Source organism: Panthera onca, chromosome C2 (assembly GCF_046562875.1).
Source record: "Panthera onca isolate mPanOnc1 chromosome C2, mPanOnc1 haplotype 2, whole genome shotgun sequence".
Lineage (NCBI taxonomy): Eukaryota > Metazoa > Chordata > Mammalia > Carnivora > Felidae > Panthera > Panthera onca.
Genome location: NC_138347.1, coordinates 68,080,351 through 68,105,404, shown reverse-complemented (window position 1 = coordinate 68,105,404; position 25,054 = coordinate 68,080,351). Strand labels below are relative to the sequence as shown.

General features: G+C 40.5%; 1 protein-coding gene across 1 annotated transcript; it reads right to left on the bottom strand.

Moving 5' to 3' along the window:
* Window positions 1-2,375: 2,375 nt before the first annotated feature.
* On the bottom strand, window positions 2,376-24,333 carry PARP15 (poly(ADP-ribose) polymerase family member 15). Its single transcript, XM_060639788.3, is given in 9 exon segments — window positions 2,376-3,858; window positions 4,170-4,344; window positions 7,563-7,696; window positions 11,798-12,004; window positions 14,786-14,953; window positions 18,014-18,076; window positions 21,177-21,326; window positions 24,169-24,262; window positions 24,265-24,333. Coding segments are annotated over 9 exon segments (1,335 nt in total). The 5' UTR covers window positions 24,319-24,333; the 3' UTR covers window positions 2,376-3,568.
* Window positions 24,334-25,054: the final 721 nt, after the last annotated feature.

Below are 25,054 nucleotides of genomic sequence, written 5' to 3'. Positions count from 1 at the left end.
GAAGTGTTCTGAGTGTGGAAGCGTAAGTAAAGGAGAAATAGAGAGCAACAGTTTTTCCTACACAGCTTGTAAATGTGATAATTCAATCAGTTAAGCTCATAAAGCATGTTCACTATAAGAAACAGTATTTGTTCTAATAAACAGTTTAGCAGAAACTGAATTGGTTCATATTAGCTGTAAATAATCTTACCAGCATTGTGATAATTAGCCTACCAGCTGAAAATGAATTCACAAATCCTGGGTTCAACTAACCTGTCAGCATATATACTACATGGAATCTGTTTCTCTACTCTAGAAGAAAAAAAAATAAAATGTTTCCTCTGATTCATTCAAGCAGAATGTGTGTCCTCATCCTCCCACAAGTAAGGGGAAGGATTAGAGGGAAAAGAAAGGAATGAGAAGGAGAAAGATGCTAAAAGAAGTAAACAGAGAAAAGGAGAGAAGATATATGGGAGAGTAAAGCCATCTACCAGTCACAATTGTAGTTTAGGTTTTCTGGTCTCAGATCAATCAGGTACCATCAGCCTGAACTCTGGAAATCCATAGAAAAGAAACCTAGTTCATCAGTAGTTAGCAAACTTAAAGCCTTCCAATTTTGGTTAACTGGAAACAGTGCATTATTAAGAGAGAAGTAGAGACTATTCTAGTCATATGTTTAGAGAATGTTAAGCCAACTGGGAAGGAGAGAGACATAAAAGGTTGAAAAACATGATTTGGCTTCAGACTGATGGAAGGTAGACTTTATAATACCTATATAATTATTGGGGTGTCTGAGCCTGGGTGGCTCAGTTGGTTAAGCGTCTGACTTTGGCTCAGGTTATGATCTCGCAGTTCGTGAGTTCGAGCCCCACTGCGGGTTCTGTGCTGACAGCTTGGAGCCTGGAGCCTGCTTTGGATTCTGTTCCTCTCTCTCTCTGCCCCTCCCCTGCTGACACTTGGTTTCTCTCTCTGTTTCAAAAATATAATAACTATATAATAATTGACTGGCTTATATTTTGTTTCTCAAGAAACGATCACAACATTAATAGCATGGGTGTATTATATTCAAGACTTCTATGTCTTCTTGTGAAGTGGGAGTATAGCAAAATCAAGTGGGGAGTCCTTGAATATTGGAGGAAACAGAAGACAGCAGTTTAGCCTGCAAGTCAACTGCAATGTAGTTGCAGTACTACCACCTAACCTAAGTAAAAAGAGTCCTTCCATGTTTCAACCCGGCTTACTAGGATTCTACACTGGAGCTGGGAGCCAAGGCCCACGTAGTAGCAGAGCGTTATTTAACCTTGCTTTGTTCTCTAGGTCTTTATTTCCCTCAAGAAGTTCAGGAGGTGGTGTCTCATTGAAGGTAGATTATGGTCCTTTGCACCTCATAATCCAACCATATGTTTCTCTAGAAATATAGGGCACCCTACTTTGACATGACATTTATGTAGAAACATACAATGAAATACTATGCAATCATCAAAGTTATATGTAAGATATTTAATGACATGGGGGAAATAATACAGATATATTACAAAAGAAAAACTGGATTATTAAACTGTAAGGAAAGACTATGACATTTTAAGACTTTATAATTATATATACATAGAAGGAAAATATATAGTGGAATAGCTTGGCGATTAAGATTATGTTTATAGTAAAAATTAATAACATGAGAGTAATACAATGTTAAATGAAAAAAAGGTAGATGCAATATTGTATAATTAAGTAATTGAATAAAGTGTGATTTTGACTTTGTTGAAGGTGGATGTAGAAGAAACTAGAAGGGAATGCATAAGAACGTTGGCAGTGGTTTCCTCTGAATGTTGCAGTTATGGGTGATAGAGTATGGTGAAGAGTGCTGTTTTCTTTATACGTCACTCTTTTTAATGTGCATGTGCTTATTTATGATATAAACCCATCTTAAAAGTCTTCAATTCTTAAAAAATGATGCTTCAGGATAAATAAGCTGCTAAACATTTCAAGAATTTGCCTGACTCCAATAGAAGGAAGAGATGAATCTGAAGGGCCACCATCTGTAAAAAGAATGAGATATGTACTGCGTCCTCCAGAAGGTGGAACAGTGATTAGCAGGCAATAGACTCAGAAGAACAGATATCAATTCAATGTAAACAATAGTTTTCCAATAATTAGAACTGTCTCGGGGCGCCTGGGTGGCGCAGTCGGTTAAGCGTCCGACTTCAGCCAGGTCACGATCTCGCGGTCCGTGAGTTCGAGCCCCGCGTCAGGCTCTGGGCTGATGGCTCGGAGCCTGGAGCCTGTTTCCGATTCTGTGTCTCCCTCTCTCTCTACCCCTCCCCCGTTCATGCTCTGTCTCTCTCTGTCCCAAAAATAAATAAAAAACGTTGAAAAAAAATTAAAAAAAAAAAAAAAAAAAGAACTGTCTCAAATGGAATATCCTTAAGATGTGGAGTGTTAGAAGCAGTCAAGCAGAGGCTGAAGGACTTTTGGCCCTGGGAGTAGGAGAAGGTGAGAGAGAAAGATGAGAGGACAGTGGTCCTAGATGGCCTCTAGAGTCCTTTTCACTGCTAACATTTTATCAAAGTATTAGTCATTCACTCATTTATACAGCCTCTAAGATGGTCCCCAGTGATCCCTACTGGGATCCATACCCTTGGGTAATTGCCTCTTACACTGAATGAGCTGATCTATGTAACCAATAGGTTACTATAGAAAACATGGAGTATGACTTCAGAGGCTAGATCATAAAAGATATCATGGCTTCTTCTTTTCTCTCTCCTGAATTGCTGACTGTAGAGTAAGCCAGCTGCAAGCAGTCTAGAGAGGAGAGGACTCCTGCCAACAACCAGCAAAAGCTGTCTAGCTATTTGAGTGATTCACCATAGAAGAAGATCTTCCAGCCCCAGTCAAGCCTTCAGATGACTGCATCCCCTGCCAACATCTTGACTCAACTTCCTGAGTCAAGAGACCCTAAGTTAGAATGACCCAGCTAAGCCATGCCTGAATTCCTTACCCAAAAAGCCACTAAATTTTATAGTAATTTGTTATGTAGCATTAGATACTGGTACAACACATTTTTGCCTGATTTGTTCCACAACAGATTTGAGGTAATACTCTTTGATTCTGTCATTAAAAGCTGAGCTATTGCTAATAAGTATTCTTAAGGAGGCAAAATTCACAGTTATTACAGATGCACAACAGCAGCCTATTCATTTAATAGTACAGTTGGGCTCAACACAGTTTGATGTCTTAACATGTTCTGTAAGGACAACAGCTTGGTTTTAAAGTGATTCATCTTATGTCTTCTCTGCTAGAAAAAAAGTAATGTGCTCTTTGTTTTCCTACAGACTTGCTGTCTGTAAATAGCTGTAGCTATAATTGTGTCATCTACGTTTCTTAGCTTCCACCCATCAATGTGCTCTGAAGAGAGGTATGCTACAAATTTCAATAGAGCATTTTTAAAAGGCTGTTTTCAGCATTTTAGCACCTGACAGATTTTTATCTATAAAAACAGGCCAAAGGCAAAGACAAAACCCCTATAAATTGTTTTTATGAATAGACGACTAAATCATCTCTTTGAGATTAAAAAAAAAACAACCCCTATTTTTCAACACCTAAAAGTTATGAGATATTCTGGGTAAGCCTGATTATCAGAGAACACCACAAATAGGCTTGGATGTTGTACATTGTCTGTGACAGAGTCAAACAGATCTGTGGGATTGTGAGGGTTCTTTGATGGAGGGGTAACTAATCCTGCATATCCAAGTGTGTAGACTCCTGTAAGTACTCGCACAACATAAATATGCTTTCTCCCATTGCTGTCTGGTCTGGAGTACTTATCATTAGCAGAATAACTGGCATCAATAGCAAAATAAGTTCCCTTTCCATAGGCTGCAGCTGTAAAGAGAAACACAAAAGCCTTTCTAAGAACATAAAATTATCACAGTATGTAGAACCATGCCCAAACCTGACACAAAAATTTTTTAATGTAGTTCTTGCCCACCAAAACCACGTTTCATCATTTCTAAAATTTACTCCATCTATCCTCAGAAGGTTGCCATCCTCCTTTCTGGTGACACACAATGAGCCTTATCCTGACAATGACAATATGGCTGCCATACATGATTCTACACTGCTTGGGTGTGAATAGTCAACGCTAGAACTATCATTCACCTCACTCTGGTTGGCCAGATTACTCACTCCCTTACCATTCTTCCCAGCATAACTGCGATTAAAGCCATGCTGATTGACATATGGCACTGAGTCTGCAGCTGTCCCATGATATAGGACTCTCTCATTATCTGTATGGCCATTCTTGATGTCCATATGCTTTTTCTTTATCTGGTAGCTCTTCCAGAGCCATATATTCTGTATCCTCTCTATCTGCAAATGACAAAAAAGCAAAACATTTTGAAAATGACTTTAGAGCTCAGTATATTGTGTTTGTTGTAGATTTTTTAAAAAGCAATTTGGAGAAGAAGAGAAGCAGGAGGACTGGAGGAAGGAAATGAGAAGGAAAAGAAAAATAAAATGCAAATAAACAGCAAATTCAGAGAATAGGTAGCTTTCCACCTTTAGAAAAAGGCTAGGTTAAGAGTACCTATACTTTGTAATAGTGCTGATTATTATCTACTTTATATAACAGAACTTATAACTTACATAAAAATGTTTACCTGGAATTCCTGGAGATTTACTAACATTCAAATTCCTACTCAAAAATTTGTCAAGTAATGATTTCCTTAACTCCCTCTGATCTCTAAACCCATTCCATTGGCTTCTTCCAGTAACAGTTTTCTTGTATTGCTCTGATTATGGTCACAAATTACCTCATAACTGCCTAATCTAATGACTATTTCTTTCTAGACCTTCAATAACATTTCAAACCATAAATCATCCCCTCCTTGAAATTTTGTCTTTCTTGAAAATTTTTTAAAAATATCATTCCCTACAGTTCTATTTCCTTCTAGAAAATGAACTTATTAACATACATTCAGTAATCATCTATTGAACATCTACTATGGATCAAGCACTGTGTTGGATCTCTGCCCTCAGTCTAGTGGGGGAAAAACACAAGAAAAAAAAATCACTACCTCCCAGAGTGATAAGGGATGGGTTAGGAGAATACACATGGAGTATGAAAGCATAAGAAAAGGATCCAGATAATCTAGGTCTAGGGAGAGAGGAGGAAATCTGAAAGAATGATGTTCTAGAAACAAAAGAAGAAGAGAGCTCAAGAAGAATCGAGTGCACCCCCATGTTCACTTCAGCATTATTCACAACAGTCAAGATATGGGATCAACCTAAGTGTCCATTGATAGATGAATGGATAATGAAGATGTGATATATATATATATATATATATATATATATATATATATGTATTTTTTTTCATAATAGCATTCCATTATATATATATAATTCAATTATATATATGTATATAATTCTATTATATATATAATTCCATTATATATGTATATTCTATATATAGGAATATACTATATATATATATATTCATACTATAGGAATATAGGATTCCTATATTCATACTATAGGAATTCATACTATAGGAATTCATACTATAGGAATAGGAATACTATTCAGCCATTAAAAAGCATGAAATCTTGCCATAGACCTTGAGGGCATTATGCTAGGTGAAATAAGTCAGACAGAGAAAGACAAATACCATATGGTTTCACTTACATGTGGAATCTAAAACAAACAAAACCCACAAAAAACAAACCAAAGCTCACAGATACAGAAAATAGTCTGATGGTTGTCAGAGGCAGGGGCTGGGGGGGTAGACAACATGAGTGAAGAGGGCCAAAATTTACAAATTTCTAGTTATAAAAGAAATAAGTATGGGGATGAAATGCTCAGAATGGTGTCTATGTTAATAATACTGAATTGCATATTTGAAAGTTGCTAAGAGAGTAGATCTGAAAAGTCCTCATCACAAGAAAAAAAAATTTTCATAACTATGTATAATGATGGATGGTAACTAGACTTATTGTAGTAATCATTTTGCAATATATACAAATATCAAATCATGTTATATACTTGAAACTAATATATTTCAGTTATTCCTCAATTTCAGTAAATAATTAAAAACAAATACATAAATAAGAAGAATGGAGTGGTAACCTGTAGCAGATGTTGAGGAGAAGCCAAGTAATAAAAGCAGGAGGGAAAGTTTTTTTTGAGACAGATGAAGACCCCAAGGAGAGTGTTGAAATTTTGCAATGGAGAATGCGTGAGGGAGTTGACTGGAGGAAGCAATAAAAATTTCAGGCACCCGGACAGTGCTGCAGAGGTTGGGGACCATGAATTAATAATGATTTTATCCAGGGGCAGCAAGAGAGAAAGTAGGCTATGGAATTAATCCAAAGCTGAGGTGTTTCAAAATGGATATGATAGAAGGATAAGAGCCAAGAAAGTTGAAGATATTGGGTAAACACAATTGAACGAGGTTCTTGTACTCTCAACATCTTTTAACATCAATGAAGCATCTCTTCCTTTAAATTCTCTCCTTTCTGCAAGAGTCTCCCTCTTTTGATTCTCTTTCTTTCTCAGGAATTAAGTTCATTTAGTAGGTACTGTGTCCTACAATATGCTAGCTACTGTGCGATGTACGAGGAATGCAACTCCTACCTTAAGAAGCCCACTGTCTAATGGAGCAGTCAGGCATGTGAAAGCTTATGAAAGCACAATTTCTTAAGTGCTATAGTATGGTTAAGTACGCTGTTGTATGGAAGTAGCAGCTAGATTTTTAAATGACTAGGATGGAAATATCAATTTCCATACCCTGCTCTGACATACATGGTATGATAATGACCTAATAAATTCCTGTACCGGCTAAAATTTTTATGCAGCATAGTGGATGTTGTGAGAATCTGAACATCCATTCCACTTCATTCCCGTTGTACAGCAACTCCTGGTTGGGTGGAGATGGCCTCACTTACAGCTCCCAGGTGCAGCCTAATTGGGTTTAACCAATCTGGATAATCTCATGATGGGATCACACAATGATGGCATCTGATAGCCCAGGTATAAGCCAGTCAGCACATAGCACTCTCCCAACACAGACTAGCTGTAGTGGTACATTCAACACAAAGCCTGGGACTCTTATCCAGTGGCTGTATCCCTTCTGTGGTATGTGAATGGAGGACATAGAGACCCCCTGATTGCCACCAGCAGCCATCCCACAATTATGAAGGGAGTCCAGCCTTTGGATGAAGGTGACAAAGCCAGAGAAACTGGATCCAAGACATCACTGAGTCACTGGATTCAACTGTTCCAAAGACCATCCTACTTCTGGACTTTCCATTAATTTCAAATACATTTCTTCTTGTTCAATCAGTTTGAGTGAGTTTGTTTGTAAATTGTTAAGTGAAAGGATCCAAACATATATATGTCGCTTTTGGGAATCTTCTTCATTACTGCTAAGGAAGGAACCATGAGATTTGAAGTCTAGGAGCTTGAGTGAGTCAAATTAAAATAAATCTAGTAAGGCATAAAGGAAGGAAGAGTGTTATTTTAAAAAGATATCTTTGATGTTAGTTCTTCAATATTTGAAGGAAGTAATTTTTTAGGCACAATATTACCTTCTCTATTTTGTAGGAAAGACAAGTCTCAGAGAACTTGTCCTTTACGGTGTCATATTCTGACTGTCCGGGTTGTAGTTCGATCACACAGGACAGCTGCTGATTCATGTCAGTCCAGTGTTCAGGAATATTATCTGGAAAGTTAACATTTGGTGAAAACACGATATCCATTTCCAGGGACCATTGAAAATCAGGGCACTTCCTATGCTCTTTTTTCTCATTCATCTAATCCTGGTCTTTGAGAAAAAACAAAACAAAACAAAAAGCTACACATTTCATAGTTGCTTCTTTTATCATCCTCAATTTGTCAAACACAGATGAAATGAATGGTTCTGACGCTAACATGACATATATTAATGCCTAGCTAAAATATTTAGGTAAACTTAGGTTCACTATAGCTTGAAATTATAATTTTCCTAGACAGCGCTGTGCAATTAATTCCATAAGAAATTGATTATAAACATGAAACCCGATTTATTGATGTCTTCATATTTATCAGTTTATTTAGCGTGGTCCTTTATTATTTTGAAACATGTACCTTGCCAAAGTTATTTAAAACACATTGTTTTGTACCCTATCTTCTACACGAAATAGAGAAAGCACTATATAAAGAAAATAGTGGAAATTCTAAGTGAAAGCTTTCATATGAGATGATGATGCTCAAAATTTTCCTTTGCTTTCCAATGGCTTCCGGAAACTTCTAACACATTGAGGCTACACACCAAGTTGCTGAGATGGCTTGATGAATAGAAATATGGACAGACTGTAGTAGAGAATAAAATGCCAGAAAATGGCACAATACCACAGATAAAGGCCAAAGGATTTCTCCTTACAAACAAAGCCAGAATTTGCTCATTGTTAGTGAAAGATATAATAATCCAGGAACTCACTTCCTGTTTAGCGAGTCCATCCAGGGAATGAAATTCTGATGACAAAAGGAAACATCAAACCCTAATCTAGAAGCTCTTTTCAAATTCTGCTTTAACTACTTAAGCAACAGAGTGTGTTGTTTCTGCAAATAAAATTCTTTCCTTTCTCCCACTGTCCACTCCCTCCAGATCTTTTGGCCTCATCATGTCTAGTCCTAGGTCTTAGAGTCCTCTTGGACCTGCTACATTCTTTTTTCTGAATACAGCAAGCAAGCCTGGGAAGTAAATAAAGTTTTTCTTTGGGCTCTCTCTTCTTTCATGTCATGAGTTTGCAGAGCAGAAAATACCAGTGCTTGGAATCAGAAGACCTGATCAGCCTCAACCTGTGACCAGCCATAAGACATGGAACAAGTAATACCACTTCTGAGTGAATTTTCATGCTCTCTTTTGCAAAATGGAACTGACACAATCTGCTCTATCACCTCGTGGGATTGTTTCAAATTTAAAACATAATGAAGGGTGTGAAAGCACTTTTAGGAAATGCCAAGTCCTTTATTAACATGGTTATTATTCTCAAAAAAACAATTAATCTTGATCTTTCCTACATCCCAGAGGTATATTAAAGGGGAGTAAAGCTTATGGAGAGCTACAGCTTAAGTCACACACTTAAACCACACCAAACCGTGCTACCTTACTCTGTGGACAAAAGATGACTGTGGTTGGACAATTTAGAGATGAGAAAACCTAGTCCCAGGAAGGCTGAATATTCACACATCCATTGTTACATGGAAGGCCTCCATCCAAAGAAGGAACAGAATTGTGTTCTATTGACTTGCAGCCCAGTGCTTCATGGGAAATAACACGATGGCTCTTTTTCTTTAAGTGTTTACCATGCACCAGTCACTTTCCCAAGTGCTTTTCCTATAAATCTCTTTTAAAAAATAAATGTCACTCTACTTTCCCATTCCTGATGTTTGGGATAAATGCCCCCCTGCACCTCTCCTTGTGCACCCTGCCTCAGTTTCCTCTCCACAGGTGGAGGTGGAATTATACACCAAGAATCCTGGCTCTGCTTTCAGCCTTTACTCTCTCCACCTTCACAGTCTCCATGGATAATCCAGTCCACACTCAATGGCTTCAACTCCCACCTACTTACACGACTCTCAAGTCCATGTCTCTAGTGTCTGATATTCAGCTGGTGCTCAGTAAAAGCTCTCTGAATCAATCAAAGCTTTAATGTGCATTGGAAAAGCAATTGTGGACCATAGGCTCAAATGCAACTCAAAGTTGTCCTCTGTAAATTCTTTTTTAAAGAAGTCCACATGATAAATTCTTATTAAAATTCAAGTTTGGGTGTCTGCCAACAAACTTCCTTTTATCTGACATTTTATCTGCATTATTACTTTCATCTAACAACGAAGATTATGTAAGGCAGTTTTGTTGTTTGTTTTTGCTCCAAGTGCCATAGGGTCACTGGTCTACTCATTTTAGTTAGCTTTTGTTTGCTTGTCCCTTTAACTTTCGTGTCTATTTTGTAAATTTCATAAGTCAATTTAAAATCTCGGTGTAAGCAGGGAATGGATGAACCAGTTTCACTTGATTTTTTACTTTACTGATAATGACTTATTGCTCTTGTATTTAAATACAAATTTTCCTCTACAAAGACCAAAGTGGGGGGCATGTTAATTTATATATCCCTAGATACTCTAGTAGGTATTATAATTTTTAACTATCCAGCAGCCTTTTCCCCTTCTTCTGATAAAAGCATCCTGAATTTCTTTTGGTGAACAACCCTTCCCCATTGCTTCGGAGAGTGATCCCTTTCAGTTCAAGTATAGAGCATATAGACTCTGTATTGCTAATTAGTGTAATTCCAGTTCCCTCGCTGCAATCATTACCTAAGTTGATTCAATCAGAATTTCAGCTATATGTGAACACCTCTGTTCCCAGGCATCATGTTCCTGATGATAAGTATATATTGCCACAGGATATACTCTTTCCTATTGGACCTGACCATATAGGGATATGAGCCTGAAGCTGCTAGCAGCCATCTTTCACCATGTGAAACCTAAGCCTAAAGACAACACAGCTGACAAGAGAGAGAGAGAGATGAAGAAAGTCAGGGTCTAGATTATATAATATGAGCACCAGGATCAAACTGGACCTGAAGCCAGGTATGAGTCAACTTTATAGTCATGTGAGTCAATTCATTCCATTTTTTTGCATAAGCCAGTTTAAATTGGATTTTCTATTATTTGCTATTACAAGAGTATTAACAGATCCAACTATTATTTTCATTTCTATTTAGTGCATGTGTGTGTGTGTGTGTGTGTGTGTGTAACTCTTACATATGCTGTATGTGGAGGCACATTGAGAAAAACAGTTGTCAGAAAATAGGTGTAGGGGTGCCTGGGCGGCTCAGTCGGTTAAGTGTCCGACTTTGGCTCAAGTCATGATCTCACCGTTTCCAGTTCCCAAGTTGGAGCCCCGCATTGGGATCTGTGCTGACAGCTCAGAGCCTGGAGCCTGTTTCAGATTCTGTGTCTCCCTCTCTGTCTCTGCCCCTCCCCCACTAGTGCTCTGTCTCTCTCTCAAAAATAAATAAACATTTAAAAATTAAAAAAAAAAGAAAATAGGTGTAGAGAGCACTGAAATTCCTACTGGTCGTGTCAGAAAACAATTTCCAGTTTAGGGAGGCTCCTGATGACAGGTACATTTCATCACTAGTGAAACTCACAGTGCTCTTTGAGTGAGTGCTCCAAATAAACAAAAACAGTGATCGCAAGAGGAGGCTGTTTTTCTAGGCAGTACAGAAGCCACAAAATGGGGGACAGAGGGGCAGGTCAACACAGATACTTAAGCATAATGCATACACACATACCTTACAGAGAAGCAGCTGGGAATCTGCCTGCTCATGAAGTAGCACAACCAAATGACCCTGACCACTCTCTTCTTGCATCTGCTTCTATTCTCAGGCTAACTTGTCTGGTGGTGGATAATCAATAAACCAGTATTGGTCCACTTGTTCACAGCTACAAGGGACACTGAGAGTTAACACTAATCAATAAGTATATAATGAGACAACTAGCTAGGATTTTCAAAGCCTATCCTCCTCTTCCTGCTTTCTCACTTCTATCCTCTTCCTGTTCCTTTGCTATTCCTGTTTCCCCAGGAGTAATTTTGCCCCACAGAAGAATAATCAGCTGACAGGAGGCTGCGTTCCATAGTTCGTGCACTTTCCCCACATATTATAGGAGGCTGTCTGTAAAATCCTAAAACTGATAAAACACTGAGCATCAATATCTAAACATTTGCTAAGTGATATGAGAGAGAACCACATGATCTTTTTAAAGAAGAACATCTTACATGCAGTCTCGAAGAATGTGGACTGAAAGACGGGTGATGCAGAATTTTCTCTCTTTTTCATGTTGTCATAGAATACATTTAGCAGTTCAGACAGAAAGATGACAACTTTAACTTTTTTTAATGATGGGGTGGAATGTTTCCAGGCGAAGTCTACAACAGCACTGATCATGTCATCAGCAACTATGACTGGGTTTTTTCTGGCGTTGCCTGAAAAAGAAAAAATTTTTAGATGACAAAAAGAAGCTTTAGCTGGTGTTAGTCAAGTGATAATATTTGGCAGATGCAGTTTTTGGTGCCAAGAAAGAACGCAGCCCCTAACAGCCAGAACAGATCTGGCGCTCATAGCTGGGTGTTGGCGTTCTCTGGCTGAACTCAAACAACTTCATAGAACAGCATCAAATGTAACCACTCTGTGGCTGTGATGAGTCAAGTCAAAAACCACCGCTGGATAATCATGTCTGACCACAGATAAAAACACGAACACCAGCCAAATCACAAAAATGGCCAAACACTCTCCATCTTGACTAATAGGAGCAAGTGCTGCCTCATTTATAATCATGGCTTCAGCCACACTTTCTCCTGTTCCAGGTAAGACACCCAGTCATAGAACTATGTCTGCTTCCTTCAAGTATCCAATCCAGAGCAAAACCCCACTTACCCTAGACTGCCAGAAAGTCACCCAACACAAGCTCACATCCCTCAATGATTCCTTAACAACCCCTTGGTGAGATGCTGTGTGGTTCTTTACAGTGCGTGCTCCTGGTGGTCTCTGACTAAAGGGCTTTGGAAGCACAGAGAAAGGAACAGGTGATTTGGGTGCAGAAGGTCTGGCTTTATGCCCTGGTTCTCCACTGATTAGCTGTGTGATCTTGTGGAAGTCATTTGATCCCTCTTACATTAGTTTGCTACGGATGCCATAACAAATTGCCATGACTGGTGGCTTAAGCAACAGAAATTTATTTTCTCACAATTCTGGAGGCTAGAAGTCTGATATCAAGGTGCTGGAAAGATTGGTTTCTTCTGAGGCTTCTCTCTGAGGCTTGTAGATGGTGGTCTTCTCCCTATGTCTTCACGTGGTCTTCCCTCTGTACCTATGGGTGCTCTAATCTCCTAACAAGGACACGAGTCGTATTGGATGAAGGAGAACCTTGATGACCTCACTTTAACTTAATTACCTCTTGAAAGACCCTATCTCCAAATACAGTCAGATTCTGAGGTACAGAGGTTAGGGCTTCAACATATGAATTTGGCCAGGGGAACATAACTCAGCCCACAACACCTCCAAACTTCACTTTGCTCATCTGTAAAATTGAGATGATAATAGAAGGTAATAGCTAAGAGACATAAGGACGTGGCAGCTAAGAATATAGTAATGAAGAGCAAAATGGTAACAAAACCCACATAACATAAAAAAAATGTAATGGTTGCAACGTAAAGACCAGATTTCCTGGATTTGAACCTAGTTACACTGCTCACTAGCTATATGACTTTGTGCTTTAATACTTTAAGTTCTTATCTGCAAGATGGGAAAACTAGGAGTCAGGGGTGGGTCCAGGTTTTGTACGATTTGAAACTTATACATCTTGGAAAATAAAACAAAATAAAAATATAAAATTATGCATATAAGTGAATATTTAGACTAAAAAAAAAGAAATCCCAATAAAGTATAAATTTTAAAATGTTGAAAATCATATTCTCAAGTCAACTTTCCTTAACTATATTCCAAAAATGCTTGCAGCCTCTCCAATGCCCAGTGCCAGGAAAAGTCTGAGGAGTCAAAGTGGGAAGAAACAGTGATCCTAACCCATAGTGGTTAAAATGCCTTACTTCTGAAGCTTTACTAAATCATATAGCCATGTGATGGCTTTATTAGGGCCCTCTCAGTCCATTTTAAAAAGCCTGTGTAGGGGCACCTGGGTGGCTGGGTCAGTTAAGCTTCCGACTTCAGCTCAGGTCATGATCTCACAGTCCATGAGTCCAAGCCCCACGTCAGACTCTGTGCTGACAGCTCAGAGCCTGGAGCCTGCCTAGGATTCTGTGTCTCCCTTGCTCTCTGCCTCTCTCTCTCTCTCTCAAAAATAAATAAATGTTAAAAATTTTTTAAATAAGTAACCTGTGTAATTGGGCATGAATGAATCATGGGTGGGTCATTAGCATCACCTTCAACTGAGAAGAAATTACTGTATGCTATGATAGAGATGGGGGAGGAAAGTGTTCCTCAAAACTGTGAGCAGGACAGACCTGAACTTGTTGCTTAAAGGATGGCGACTGCATCCTATTCACTGATTTTATCCCTAGGAATTTGCAGTGGGCCTGGGAAAGAGCATTGCAATCTAGTGAATGTGCCAATGAGGAGCCAGTGAGAGATGCTGCTGTAAACCCAATGGGGGAGGTATTAAGGCTTTGGAAATAAACAGGAAGGCTGAAACAGAACAACCCCTGGAAGATTTAGTAGAATGTGCTGACTGTGCGGTCTGGGGGCACAAAGAAGCAGGGTACAGAACAGCTGGGGGCATCATGGCACCCCTGCAGGAGGAAACCAGGAAATGATGCAACTCAAGAAAAGTGGCTGTTTGCAAGGGATGATGATGATGTTGAATCTGGATTCTGATATAAAGTTTCCGGTAACAGAAATCTCCCAGAGGAGGTCTGGGAGAAGGAGAAATGCTGATCTGAGAGTCAGTGCAGAAAAGGCAACTGATATAATAAGAACAAATAAATCCCCCAAAGGAAAAAAAAATGAACAATAAGAAAACCATGAAGTTAAGGACCAAACATGGAAAGATACTTAGGGAACATACAATTAAGGACAAAGATGTATGAGAGAGGCATAGGCCCCATAGATGGCCCTCAGGGTCTGAAAGTTTGCCTACTCTGGTTTAATATCATTATCACTGCCTGGACTCAGCATGGAGCTCATGAACAGTGAGCCTAAGTCTAAAGGAATCTGGATTATTCAGAATCTCTGAGTGATGAGAGGCTGCAAACCTGTTCCGATGGCTGGAAAGGAAACAGAAGTGTACTTCCTCTGCTCACACTCTTCCAGAACAGTGGAAACCGTTTTTCTGACATCATTTTCCCCAAGAACATGAATTATTATCTTGCACATTAAGTATCCACCTTGTGTAATTATAAAATCTCTGTGAGGCTGTACAGCTGGAACAAAAGAAAGAAGGAAACACATAGCACATTACTTACAGGAAGCAACACGATGACCACTGAGAAATGAAAACAGCTGAACTCAGAAAAGCCGTGACGATTCCTGACCAAGTCCAGCCTCCCTCCATCCAGCTAGTTTCCCTCACTGGGACTGTGACAGGCTCATTTTCTTTACAATCAGGATTCTCCCCCCGCCCTTATTATTTTTTTTTTAATTTATTTTTAGTTTTAAATTTACATCCAAGTTAGTTAACATACAGTGCAATAATGATTTCCCGTAGATTCCAGTGATTCATCCCCTGTGTATAACGCCCAGTGCTCATCCCAACAAGTGTCTTCCCTAATGCCCCTTACCCATTTAGCCCATCCCCCACCCACAACCCCTCCAGCAACCCTCAGTTTGTTCTCTGTATTTAAGAGTCTTTTATGTTTTGTCCCCAGCCCTGTTTTATATTATTTTTGCTTCCCTTCCCTTATGTTCATCTGTTTAGTATCTCAAATTCCTCATATGTGTGAAGTCATATGAAACTTGTGTTTTTCTGACTAATTTCGCTTAACATAATAACCTCCAGTTCCATCCACATTGTTGCAAATGGCAATATTTCTTTTTTTTTCTGATTGCTGAGTAATACTCCATTTTATATATATACACACCACATCTTCTTTATCCATTCATCCATTGATGGACATTTGGGCTCTTTCCATACTTTGGCTATTGTTGATAGCACTGCTATAAATATTGAAGTGCATGTGTCCCTTCAAAACAGCACACCTGTCTCCTTTGGATAAATACTTAGTAGTGCAATTGCTGGGTCGTAGGGTAGTTCTAGTTTTAATTTCTTGAGAAACCTCCATACTGGTTTCCAGAGTGGCTGCACTAGTTTGTATTCCCACCAGCAGCGCAAAAGAGTTCCCCTTTCTCTGCATTCTCGCCAACATCTGTTGTTGCCTGAGTTGTTAACTTTAGCCATTCTGACTGGTGTGCAGGATTCTTTTACTCAACAACTATATTGTTGATATTTGGGGTGCTTTTCAAAAGCACTGTACCTGCATTAATCCACTCAGTCCTCAAAACAAGGCTATCAGGTAGGTACTGTTTTCTCCATTTCACAGATTAAACAGAGGCTCAGAGAAGTAAGGTCCCTAGCAAAGGTTGCCTGGGATTTGAACCTAAGCAGTCAGTGTCCAGAGCTCTTAACCCCCAAGCTGCTGTCCAGAAGAGCAATTTATGTGCTCATTTAGCTAGATCAATTTTTCTAGGAGACAAAAGCAATGTATTCATTGGTGTGGAGGTGTGAATGGATGAAAACTCCTCCCTCTCTCTCGACCCTGAAAGCTCTTGAACACATGGAAATCACCAGAGCTTGTTTTAAGGCACTGAGTAAGTACCTGAGGAAGGTGGGCCTCTGGCAAATACAGGAGGAGGAGAGTGGGCCCACCCCACCCTGCCCAGGCACTCCCTGCTGCCCCTCGGGTGTCCCAATGGCTATCCCATCCCAGGCAGCCTCGGTTTCCAGCTTGTTCGATACCCTGCTTCATTCTCTGCTTCTGCCTTCCAAGGTACAGCTAGCTTTTCCAACCCACAAATTCCTGCTAACATCCTCATGTTAGTGGTCAGTATTCCCTTCCTCTAACCCCTCTCCAGGAATACATTCATTCCAGAGAAAACGTCTTAATCAGAGGAGAGCTATCAAGATAGAACTTTGAGGCACAAAAGCAAGTCAGTTGTGGGACTGTTTGTCAAACATGAGACCTTGTGACTTTTTAAAATCACACTCGTAGCTGATAGTCTCCTTGGCAAGACATGAGTCCTGACTTTGAAGGATAAATAGTTTAGCATCACTCTTACAGGTTCCCCACTGTGGTATAACAAAATACAAATATTTGATCTTTGTTCATGGTTCTTGGCTCAGAGTTCCTCAAACACTTTGGAATCTCCTGAGTAATAAGTCTTTTGTAAGCAAATGAGATGACTCTTGAGGGTTGTGAGGCTAGATAGCTTCAGAATGGGGGCTGGTCTTCAGAAAGACCAAGCCATGGTCAGAGTCCCACCCTCTGACCTCTGCAGACCTCCATCAAAAACACAATGATTTAATTAATTGTAACCACATAACGAAACCTCCATAAAAACTGCTGAAAAAACAGGATTGGGGAATTTCCGGGTTGGTAAACACATCTGGGTACTGGGAGAGTGCTGCATCTGGAGAGGGCAGGGAAGCTCTGCCTCCCTTCCCATATACTTTCCCCTTTGCATCTCTTCCATTTGGCTGTTCCTAAGTTGTATTTTTTATAATAAACTGGTAAATGTAAAAAAAAAAAAAAAAAACAAAACAGAGTTTTCTTGAGTTCTATGAGTCATTCTAGGGTATTGCCAGACCTGAGAAGGGGGTTTTGTGAATGCGTGAATTTATAGAGGATGAGTGAGAAGTACAGGTAGCCCCTAGGACTGGCACTGGTGTCTGAAGCGGGGGAGTCTTGCGGGACTGAGCCCTTTACCCTGAGGGATCCAATGCTAACTCTACAGGTACATAGTGTTAGAATTGGAGAATTGGTTGGGGTCAGAAAACACCTCAGACCCACCCAGGCTCCACATTTCTTCACAGCAAGTAGATGTGGCGCTATAGGAAGTAGAACAGGGTTGGGAAAACTGAAAGATAATTTATACAGCACTTACAGTTTATGTAACTTTTCACACTCATTGTCCTGATCCTCACAACCACGTGTGAGCCAGCCATTACCATACCCCTCCTTAGTAGAGTCATCTTACAGATGAGAGAAACAAAGCTCTGACAGATTAGATGGCATGCCCAGGAGCCCTCAGTAAAAGGTTGAGCCTGGACCGTTGGGACCCAGTTCTTTTTAATAGTCAGGAAGAGACAGGTGAGATGGTGGGAGAAAGGACGTCTTCCACACGGCCACAGTTACACCACCTGTATCTGCTCTCACAGGGAATCGACCTTTTTCCAAAGCACTCAACACTCCTCCTGTAGGTCCTATTAGAGTACTCAGCCCTCTAATTTGCAGTAGATTGTAGCCAAAAGTAACATGTGACCATACCTTGTACAGCACATTCACTTTCCACAGCTGGTCCGGCACCTTCCAAAACTGCTTTTGACACCCCTAAATAAGACATGTTAGTGGTAAAAAGCATTAGTTAAAATCCAATACAAGACTGTAGCTTTTGTACCTTAGACTTTTATTCAGCTCGCCCCTTGGTGCGTAATTCATGAATACCCCCCACAGAAAAACCCACCTTTTCAATAGCAACCTTCATTCAGTAGCTGATCAATAAACAATCTGAGCTGCAGCATGATGGCGCTGCCCAACAGCTGACAGTCTCCTGTGTCTGCAGCTTTACAGGCTCCATTTGTACAGGGATAGTTTTGCGGTTATGTGAAATTGTTTGCATTCTACCCTTACTATCTTATAAAATTGAAAAATATAAAAATGAAAGTTCTGATGCTAATGGGAAGCATGGATCTCAAAACTAAAATAAAACTGAGCATTTTGCATAAGCTTTTTGGTTTTAATTTTTTGTTTTGTTTAGCTTTGTTTTTCACAGGTAGGCAGCTGCCTTCAGGCCTGTTAATCTTCCAGTCAAGGTTGTGGCTTCACCACTTTGGTCACCACTAATGACAGCCGAGTTGAATGGCTGAAAACACAGACTATGCATTTTGACAGACTGGTAGAGTTGCCTCCACCATTTACCAGCTAATATGTGACTAGTCACTCTCTCACCTATTATACAGAGGCTAGCACAGTACTTCCCTCACAGGGTTATTTGAACATTAAAAGAGGCAATGCATACAAAATGCTTAGCTTGGAATCTGGCACACAGAAAGCATTGAATAATTATCAGTTATTTTATCATTTTAACAATCTATCTTCTATCCTCTATCTATCTACTGTGTCTCTTTGATTCTGTGTGTGCATTATGAATTGTCTCTTTTTTAAAAATTCCTTTTTTCTTAGTATGTGTGGGTCTCTGACTTTGCAATAATGGAGGTGTTCTTCAAATGTCAGATGATCTTCACCAGTCCATTCATGTTTAAGAGTGAGTTTGGGAGGACCATGTAAACGACGCTTGCTGACTAGTAGGCTTTAGTGTAAGGTAAGCAGGCAGTAAATACTAGGCTTAAAGGCAGCCGGTTTCTCCCCAGAAGGCTCCGCCGATCTCATGCCTTGGAGGGCAGAAGCCGGTGTGCTGTTCTGGGAGCCCCACAAGGACAGGGGCTGGGCACTCACGGTTCAGTACAGAAACTTTCACTTGAATACTATCCAGCTCCCCCTTTCATCTCACCTGTGCTTCCTGCTCTAAGTCCAGAATCTCTCTGGTTCTGTTTCTCCAGAGAATAAACCTCCCATCTCTGGCCAAGGAAGAGCAAGGGAAGTTACTGGTGCATCGGATGGATGGAGGATAGAATGAAGGATGTGAGTGCTACTCATACAGAATTGCACCAATTCTTTTTTTTTCTTTTTTTTTTTACATTTATTTATTTTTGAGAGACAGAGAGAGACAGAGTACAAGTGGGGGAGGGACAGAGAGAGAAGGAGACACAGAATCGGAAGCAGGCTCCAGGTTCTGAGCTGTTAGCACCGAGCCCGATGCGGGGCTCAAACCCACAAACCGTGAGATCGTGACCTGAGCTGAAGTCAGACGTCCAACTGACTGAGCGACCCAGGCACCCCAGAATTACATCAATTCTGTTTTCATCTCTTTACTTGTCCTCTGCCTTCCCAGGTACCTGCTGCCTCCAACTCTTGTGTCTCTAGGATCTACCATTCTCTCCTGCTGATGCTAAGCTTTCACCACCCTGCTTCTCATATTCTAAAAGTACATTGTTGTCTCTTGTTCATTATTGGTCTCCCTCTGACTCTCCCTTTCCTTGTGGGTTTATGCCCTTTTATTTCCTTCACTGATGCTTTTTTTTAACGTTTATTTATTTATTTTGAGAGAGAGAGAGAGAGAGAGAGAGAGAAAAGAGAAAGAGAATGTCCCAAGCAGGCTCCTCACTGTCAGCATAGAGCCCAACATGGGGTCCAGTCCCACGAACTGTGAGATCATGACCTGAGCCAAAATCAAGAGTCGGACGTTCAACCTACTGAGCCACCCAGGCGCCCCTCCTTTACTGTTGCTTCAATAGAATTTTCCAAGGAAGCAGGAACAAATGTGTACGTTCAATTTACCATGTTTCACATAACTGAATGTTCTTTATGTCTACATTTTGAATGACCAATACATTGGATGGATATTATACATGTTCACTTCCACATAGTAAGTTCCATGATATTTTGCAGTTTCGAAATGTTTAAACTTCTATTTCTATTTATGTATTATCTTACCTTTTAATCTCAAATTTAATGCTTTGTATTAAAAATATATTAACATAAGCTTATATGTATGTAAGTTACAAACAAATAGACGTGGAGAGGGCATGCTCAGAGGTGTTACATCAATGGAGCTGGTCAGATATTCCAGGAAAAATCAAGAAAAGGCTGAGTTTCATTTCTGGATCAGTGTGACATAGAGAAGGGAAGAGTTACAAGAGGTGAGATATGAGTGCCAACTGAGTTACATAAAAAGGGAAATAAAAGGGGCACCTGGGTGGCTCAGTCGGTTAAGCATCTGACTTTGGCTCAGGTCATGATCTCACAGTTTGTGAGTTCAAGCCCCGCGTCGGGCTCTGTGCTGACAGCTCAGAGCCTGAAGCCTGTTTCAGATTCTGTGTCTCCCTCTCTCCCTATACCCTCACCCCCGTTTGCACTCTGTCTCTCTCTGTCTCAGAAATAAACATTAAAAAAAATTAAAAAAATAAATAAAACTTTCTTAAAAATGGAAAATAAAAATAGAACTTAAACTTATTAAATTAGAAATGTGGCATTTTGATGGGGCTAAAGTGGGGACGAGAGCTAACAGAGACTAAATCTGACATGTCAGTTACACTTCACCTTTACATGGTTACACCCTGTCTCATCCTCCTGTGGGAAATCAACATCTGACAGGCAGAGAAACTGAGGCTCAGAGAGGTTAAATGATATTTCCAAGGCCACACAATGGTAAGAGGCATAGTAGGGATTCAAACCCAGGTCTTTCTAATTCCAGGGCTTACCTATGTTCTGCTATATGCTCCATCTACTGAGGCAACATTAGCCACAATTTCCCTCCCAGACGTGAGTCATGTTAATAGTTACAGTCAACTACATTGCTTAAATAAAATACCTGATTTCAGATTAAATGTCCTTGTTGTTGAGTTTACAATCACATCTGCCTTTTCTTTGGTAATATCTCCAATAGCAATCTGGAAAGTAACTGCACCAATTTTCATTTCATATGCTGTGAACCCAGGGTCAGAGACAGTCTTGAAGATTCCTGAAAAGAAAGCAAGCAAATGAAAGAATGGCTGGAGAAAGAACAAAAAGAATGGGGCCTTATTCTCTTCCCAGTCCTCTTTCTTTCTCCTATATAAACCCAAACAGTAACATGCCTCCCAGCCTGTTAAGCTGTTGGGTTGTTTGTTTGTTTGTTTGTTTGTTTGTTTTGAGGAAATTAGAAAATAATGTTTTGTAGCAGTAGGAGTATCATTTTCTGAGTTAAATAGGATGAGGCAGAAACATCTGATTGGTCCATCTGCCAATCTGCAAAAGTTGCTGTAACATTATAAGAAAGGCAAGAGGAAGGATAGAGGGCAAAATGCTCCCTCGTGTCATCCCTACACCTCTTGGGGACTTTTTTTCAGCTTTTTTGAAGTATGATTGACAAATAAAAATTGTAAGTATTTAATGTGTACAATGTGACGTTTTGACATTCACATACATTGTGAGAGGATTATCCAACTGAGCTGGTAACATACCCATCGCCTCACACTTTGTGTGTGTGAGTGAATGTGTGCACATGCATGCGGGAGAGGTGAGAACCCCTGACATCTACTCTCTTAGTAAACTTCAAAAATATGAAACATTAGGGGCGCCTGGGTCGTCCTGTTAAGTGGCCAACTCTTGATTTTGGCTCAGGTCATGATCTCACTGTTCATGAGTCCAAGCCCTACATCAGGCTCCATGCTGTCAGCACAGAGCCTGCTTGGGATTCTCTCTCTCTCCCTATCTGCCCCTCCCTCACTTGCTCTCTCTGTTTCTCAAAATAAATAAACTTAAAAAAAATTTTTTTTAAAAAGAATATGAAACATTATTATTAACCTTAGTCCCATGCTACATATTTGGTCTCAAGAATTTATTCATCTCGTGACTGAAAGTGTGTACCTCCAGTGATTCTTTTATTACCATTTAAAAAAAATTTTTTTAAACGTTTATTTATTTTTGAGACAGAGAGAGACAGAGCATGAATGGGGGAGGGTCAGAGAGAGGGAGGCACAGAATCTGAAACAGGCTCCAGGCTCTGAGCGGTCAGCACAGAGCCCGACGTGGGGCTCGAACTCACGGACCGCGAGATCATGACCTGAGCCAAAGTCGGACGCCTAACCGACTGAGCCACCCAGGCGCCCCTTTTATTACCATTTTATAGAAATGGAAATGGTCTCAGTGGCTAGGTCATTTGTCTCATGTTCCACAACAGCTCACTATCTCCAAACATGAGCTTTTCCTGTTGCCTCACATCTCCCTGGGGTAGCCATATCGAGGCTGCTTGGAGGAAATTACCTTGACTGTGTTGGCACATCACCGTCCACTCTACACTCTGAGGCTTTACAACTTAGCTGCGCCATTTATACTCATCCCTTAAGCTCTTCAGGTCTCCCCTTCAACATGACACAGTGGCAACAGAACCACCTGCCCAGGCAGCCATTGTGTAGATTAAATAATATATATGAAGGGGCACCGGGTGGCTGAGTTGGCTAAGCCTTTGACTCCTGATTTCAGCTCAGGTCATGATCTCACGGTTTGTGAGATCAAGCCCCACATCTGGCTCTGTGCTGACAACGCAGAACCTGCTTGGGATCTCAATCTCTCTCTCTCTCTCTGCCCCTCTCCCCACTCCTCTCTCTCTCAAAATAAATAAATAAACATAAGAAAACTTTAAAAAAATATACGAAAGCAATCAGTGAAGTTTAGTGTGTCGTACGCATTTTAGTTATGTATGCGTGTGTGTGGTTCTTCAAAGGCCTTTACTGGATGAGTCCTTCAGAGTGGGAGGACACAGGCCCAGGAGGCTGTGGGCAGGTCCTGCTCCCAGCTACCCACACCTCAGTGGAATGAACTCTAGGCAAGGCAGGCTCTAGCACATTCACTTCTCCAGGGGCACGGCCTCTTATCACATACATGTGTGCCAACAGCACGTGGAGGCAAGAGCAGTGCTTCAGGCCAGCACATCCAGGGCATCCCCCTCAGCGTACTATGCCCGCAGCGGCCCCAGGTAGGCCTCCCACTTGGTGTGAGGATTTTGCCGCGGGTGAAGCGGCACACAGGGATGATCAAGGAAGCCACGGAGCGGTCGCTGGTCCCACTCCTGGCCTCTGTCTTGTTCCTCCATCTTCAATTATCTTTAATTATCATACCTTAGAAACCCTGGCCTCATTACCAGGGATTTGGTTCGTATCCTTATGGTACATGCTGGATAGCTGGTTTGTGCAAGCATCCCCTGAATGGCCCTGTTAATCACTATCTTGAAAATGTAGAGATCCTGTCCTCCCTCTACGTTCCCATCAGGCAGAATGTGCAGAGGAGCATGTTGTTCAGTGTTCAAAGCCAGGGGCTGGTTGTCGGGGGTTGGCCAACCCTGAATGTCCTCTTATAATGAAGAGTGTCCAAGTGTCAGGCCTTGATCTCCTTGGAAATGCTGGCCACACAAGGAGGGGAAGGGCCACTGATAGTTGCTAGGGTAAGTTGCTGTGATATGAAAACTTGCTGCATATAGATCCTAGCAGCAGAGCCTTTATCCCGTCAGCCACTCCCGGACTCCCTGTACATAAGTTTCCCCAGTAAAGCTATGTCCCAGTTGGTGTCTCTTTTCTTTGGCCTCACTGGACCAACAACCACCCTAGGCTTAGACTTTGCTGGGGTGCAGTAGCATAGTGTCTGTGATTTATTCTTTGTGTGCTCAGACAACAGAACATGCTCTAACACATGCTGTAATACCCTCTCCATCACTGATTTGTTCCTCGTGTGAATTAGCTTTGTCTCCTTCTGTTGGCCGTAAGCTACCACTGAAGAGCTACGAAGCAGAGGGAAGTAATTTCCTCAGCAGAACAACTTTGCCAGACCTTGGCCATCTCCAGCCATGAGAATCCTGTCCTTGTCAGGATTTCCTCTTGACCATTTAGTGAATTCATCTAAAAATGCCTGGAAATAGAAATATAGTTACCGACTACAACAATATTCTGTAAAAATGTTAATCCAATTCTTTGGAGCATTGATCACCAAACATCATTTAGGAACAATAGTTCTCCCTAGATTTCCACTTACCCAGAGACTTTTTAATTAAAGGATTACAGTTCAACCTAGGAATTTTCACAGTATATATCAGTGCTGATTTAGTTTATTTCAAGGAAAGCCCACAATTCTATCTCAGATACCTGAGAATAACTAAGACCTTAGAAAAGAACACTATATTTGATATCTTTTTAAAGTACTCATGTTAGTAGTTTATAGCAATAGCCCTTAAAGTCAGGTAATGAAAAGATAATAATAACTACTTCTGCAACCAGTTTTGATGCTTGCTATATGCTAGACACCATGCAGAACATTTCAAATACATCTTCTCTTAATTCCCGCATCAACTCGAAAAGGCATTATTGTCATATTCACTCTACACATGATAAAACTGAGATTCAGAGAGGTTGCCTCACTCAACCTTTAAATGGCACAATTGAAATGCAAACCTAGCGGTAACTTTCTTCTTTGTACTTTCATATTGCTTGCATTTTTGCTATAACTAAGCACAATTTATATAAAATCAATATAACTTTGTCAAGAGTGAAAAACAGATTTCGGTACTCAGAGTGGGCCAATCAGCTAAGGAGTGCATCTCAAGGAATGTCATCTTACGAGGTCAGGTGTCAGGGGTTAAGTACTTACTAACTGTGCTTTGACTGCTTCTCTACTACTGAATACTCTACTGATGTTTCTAGCTTAAGACCCTCCTGGATT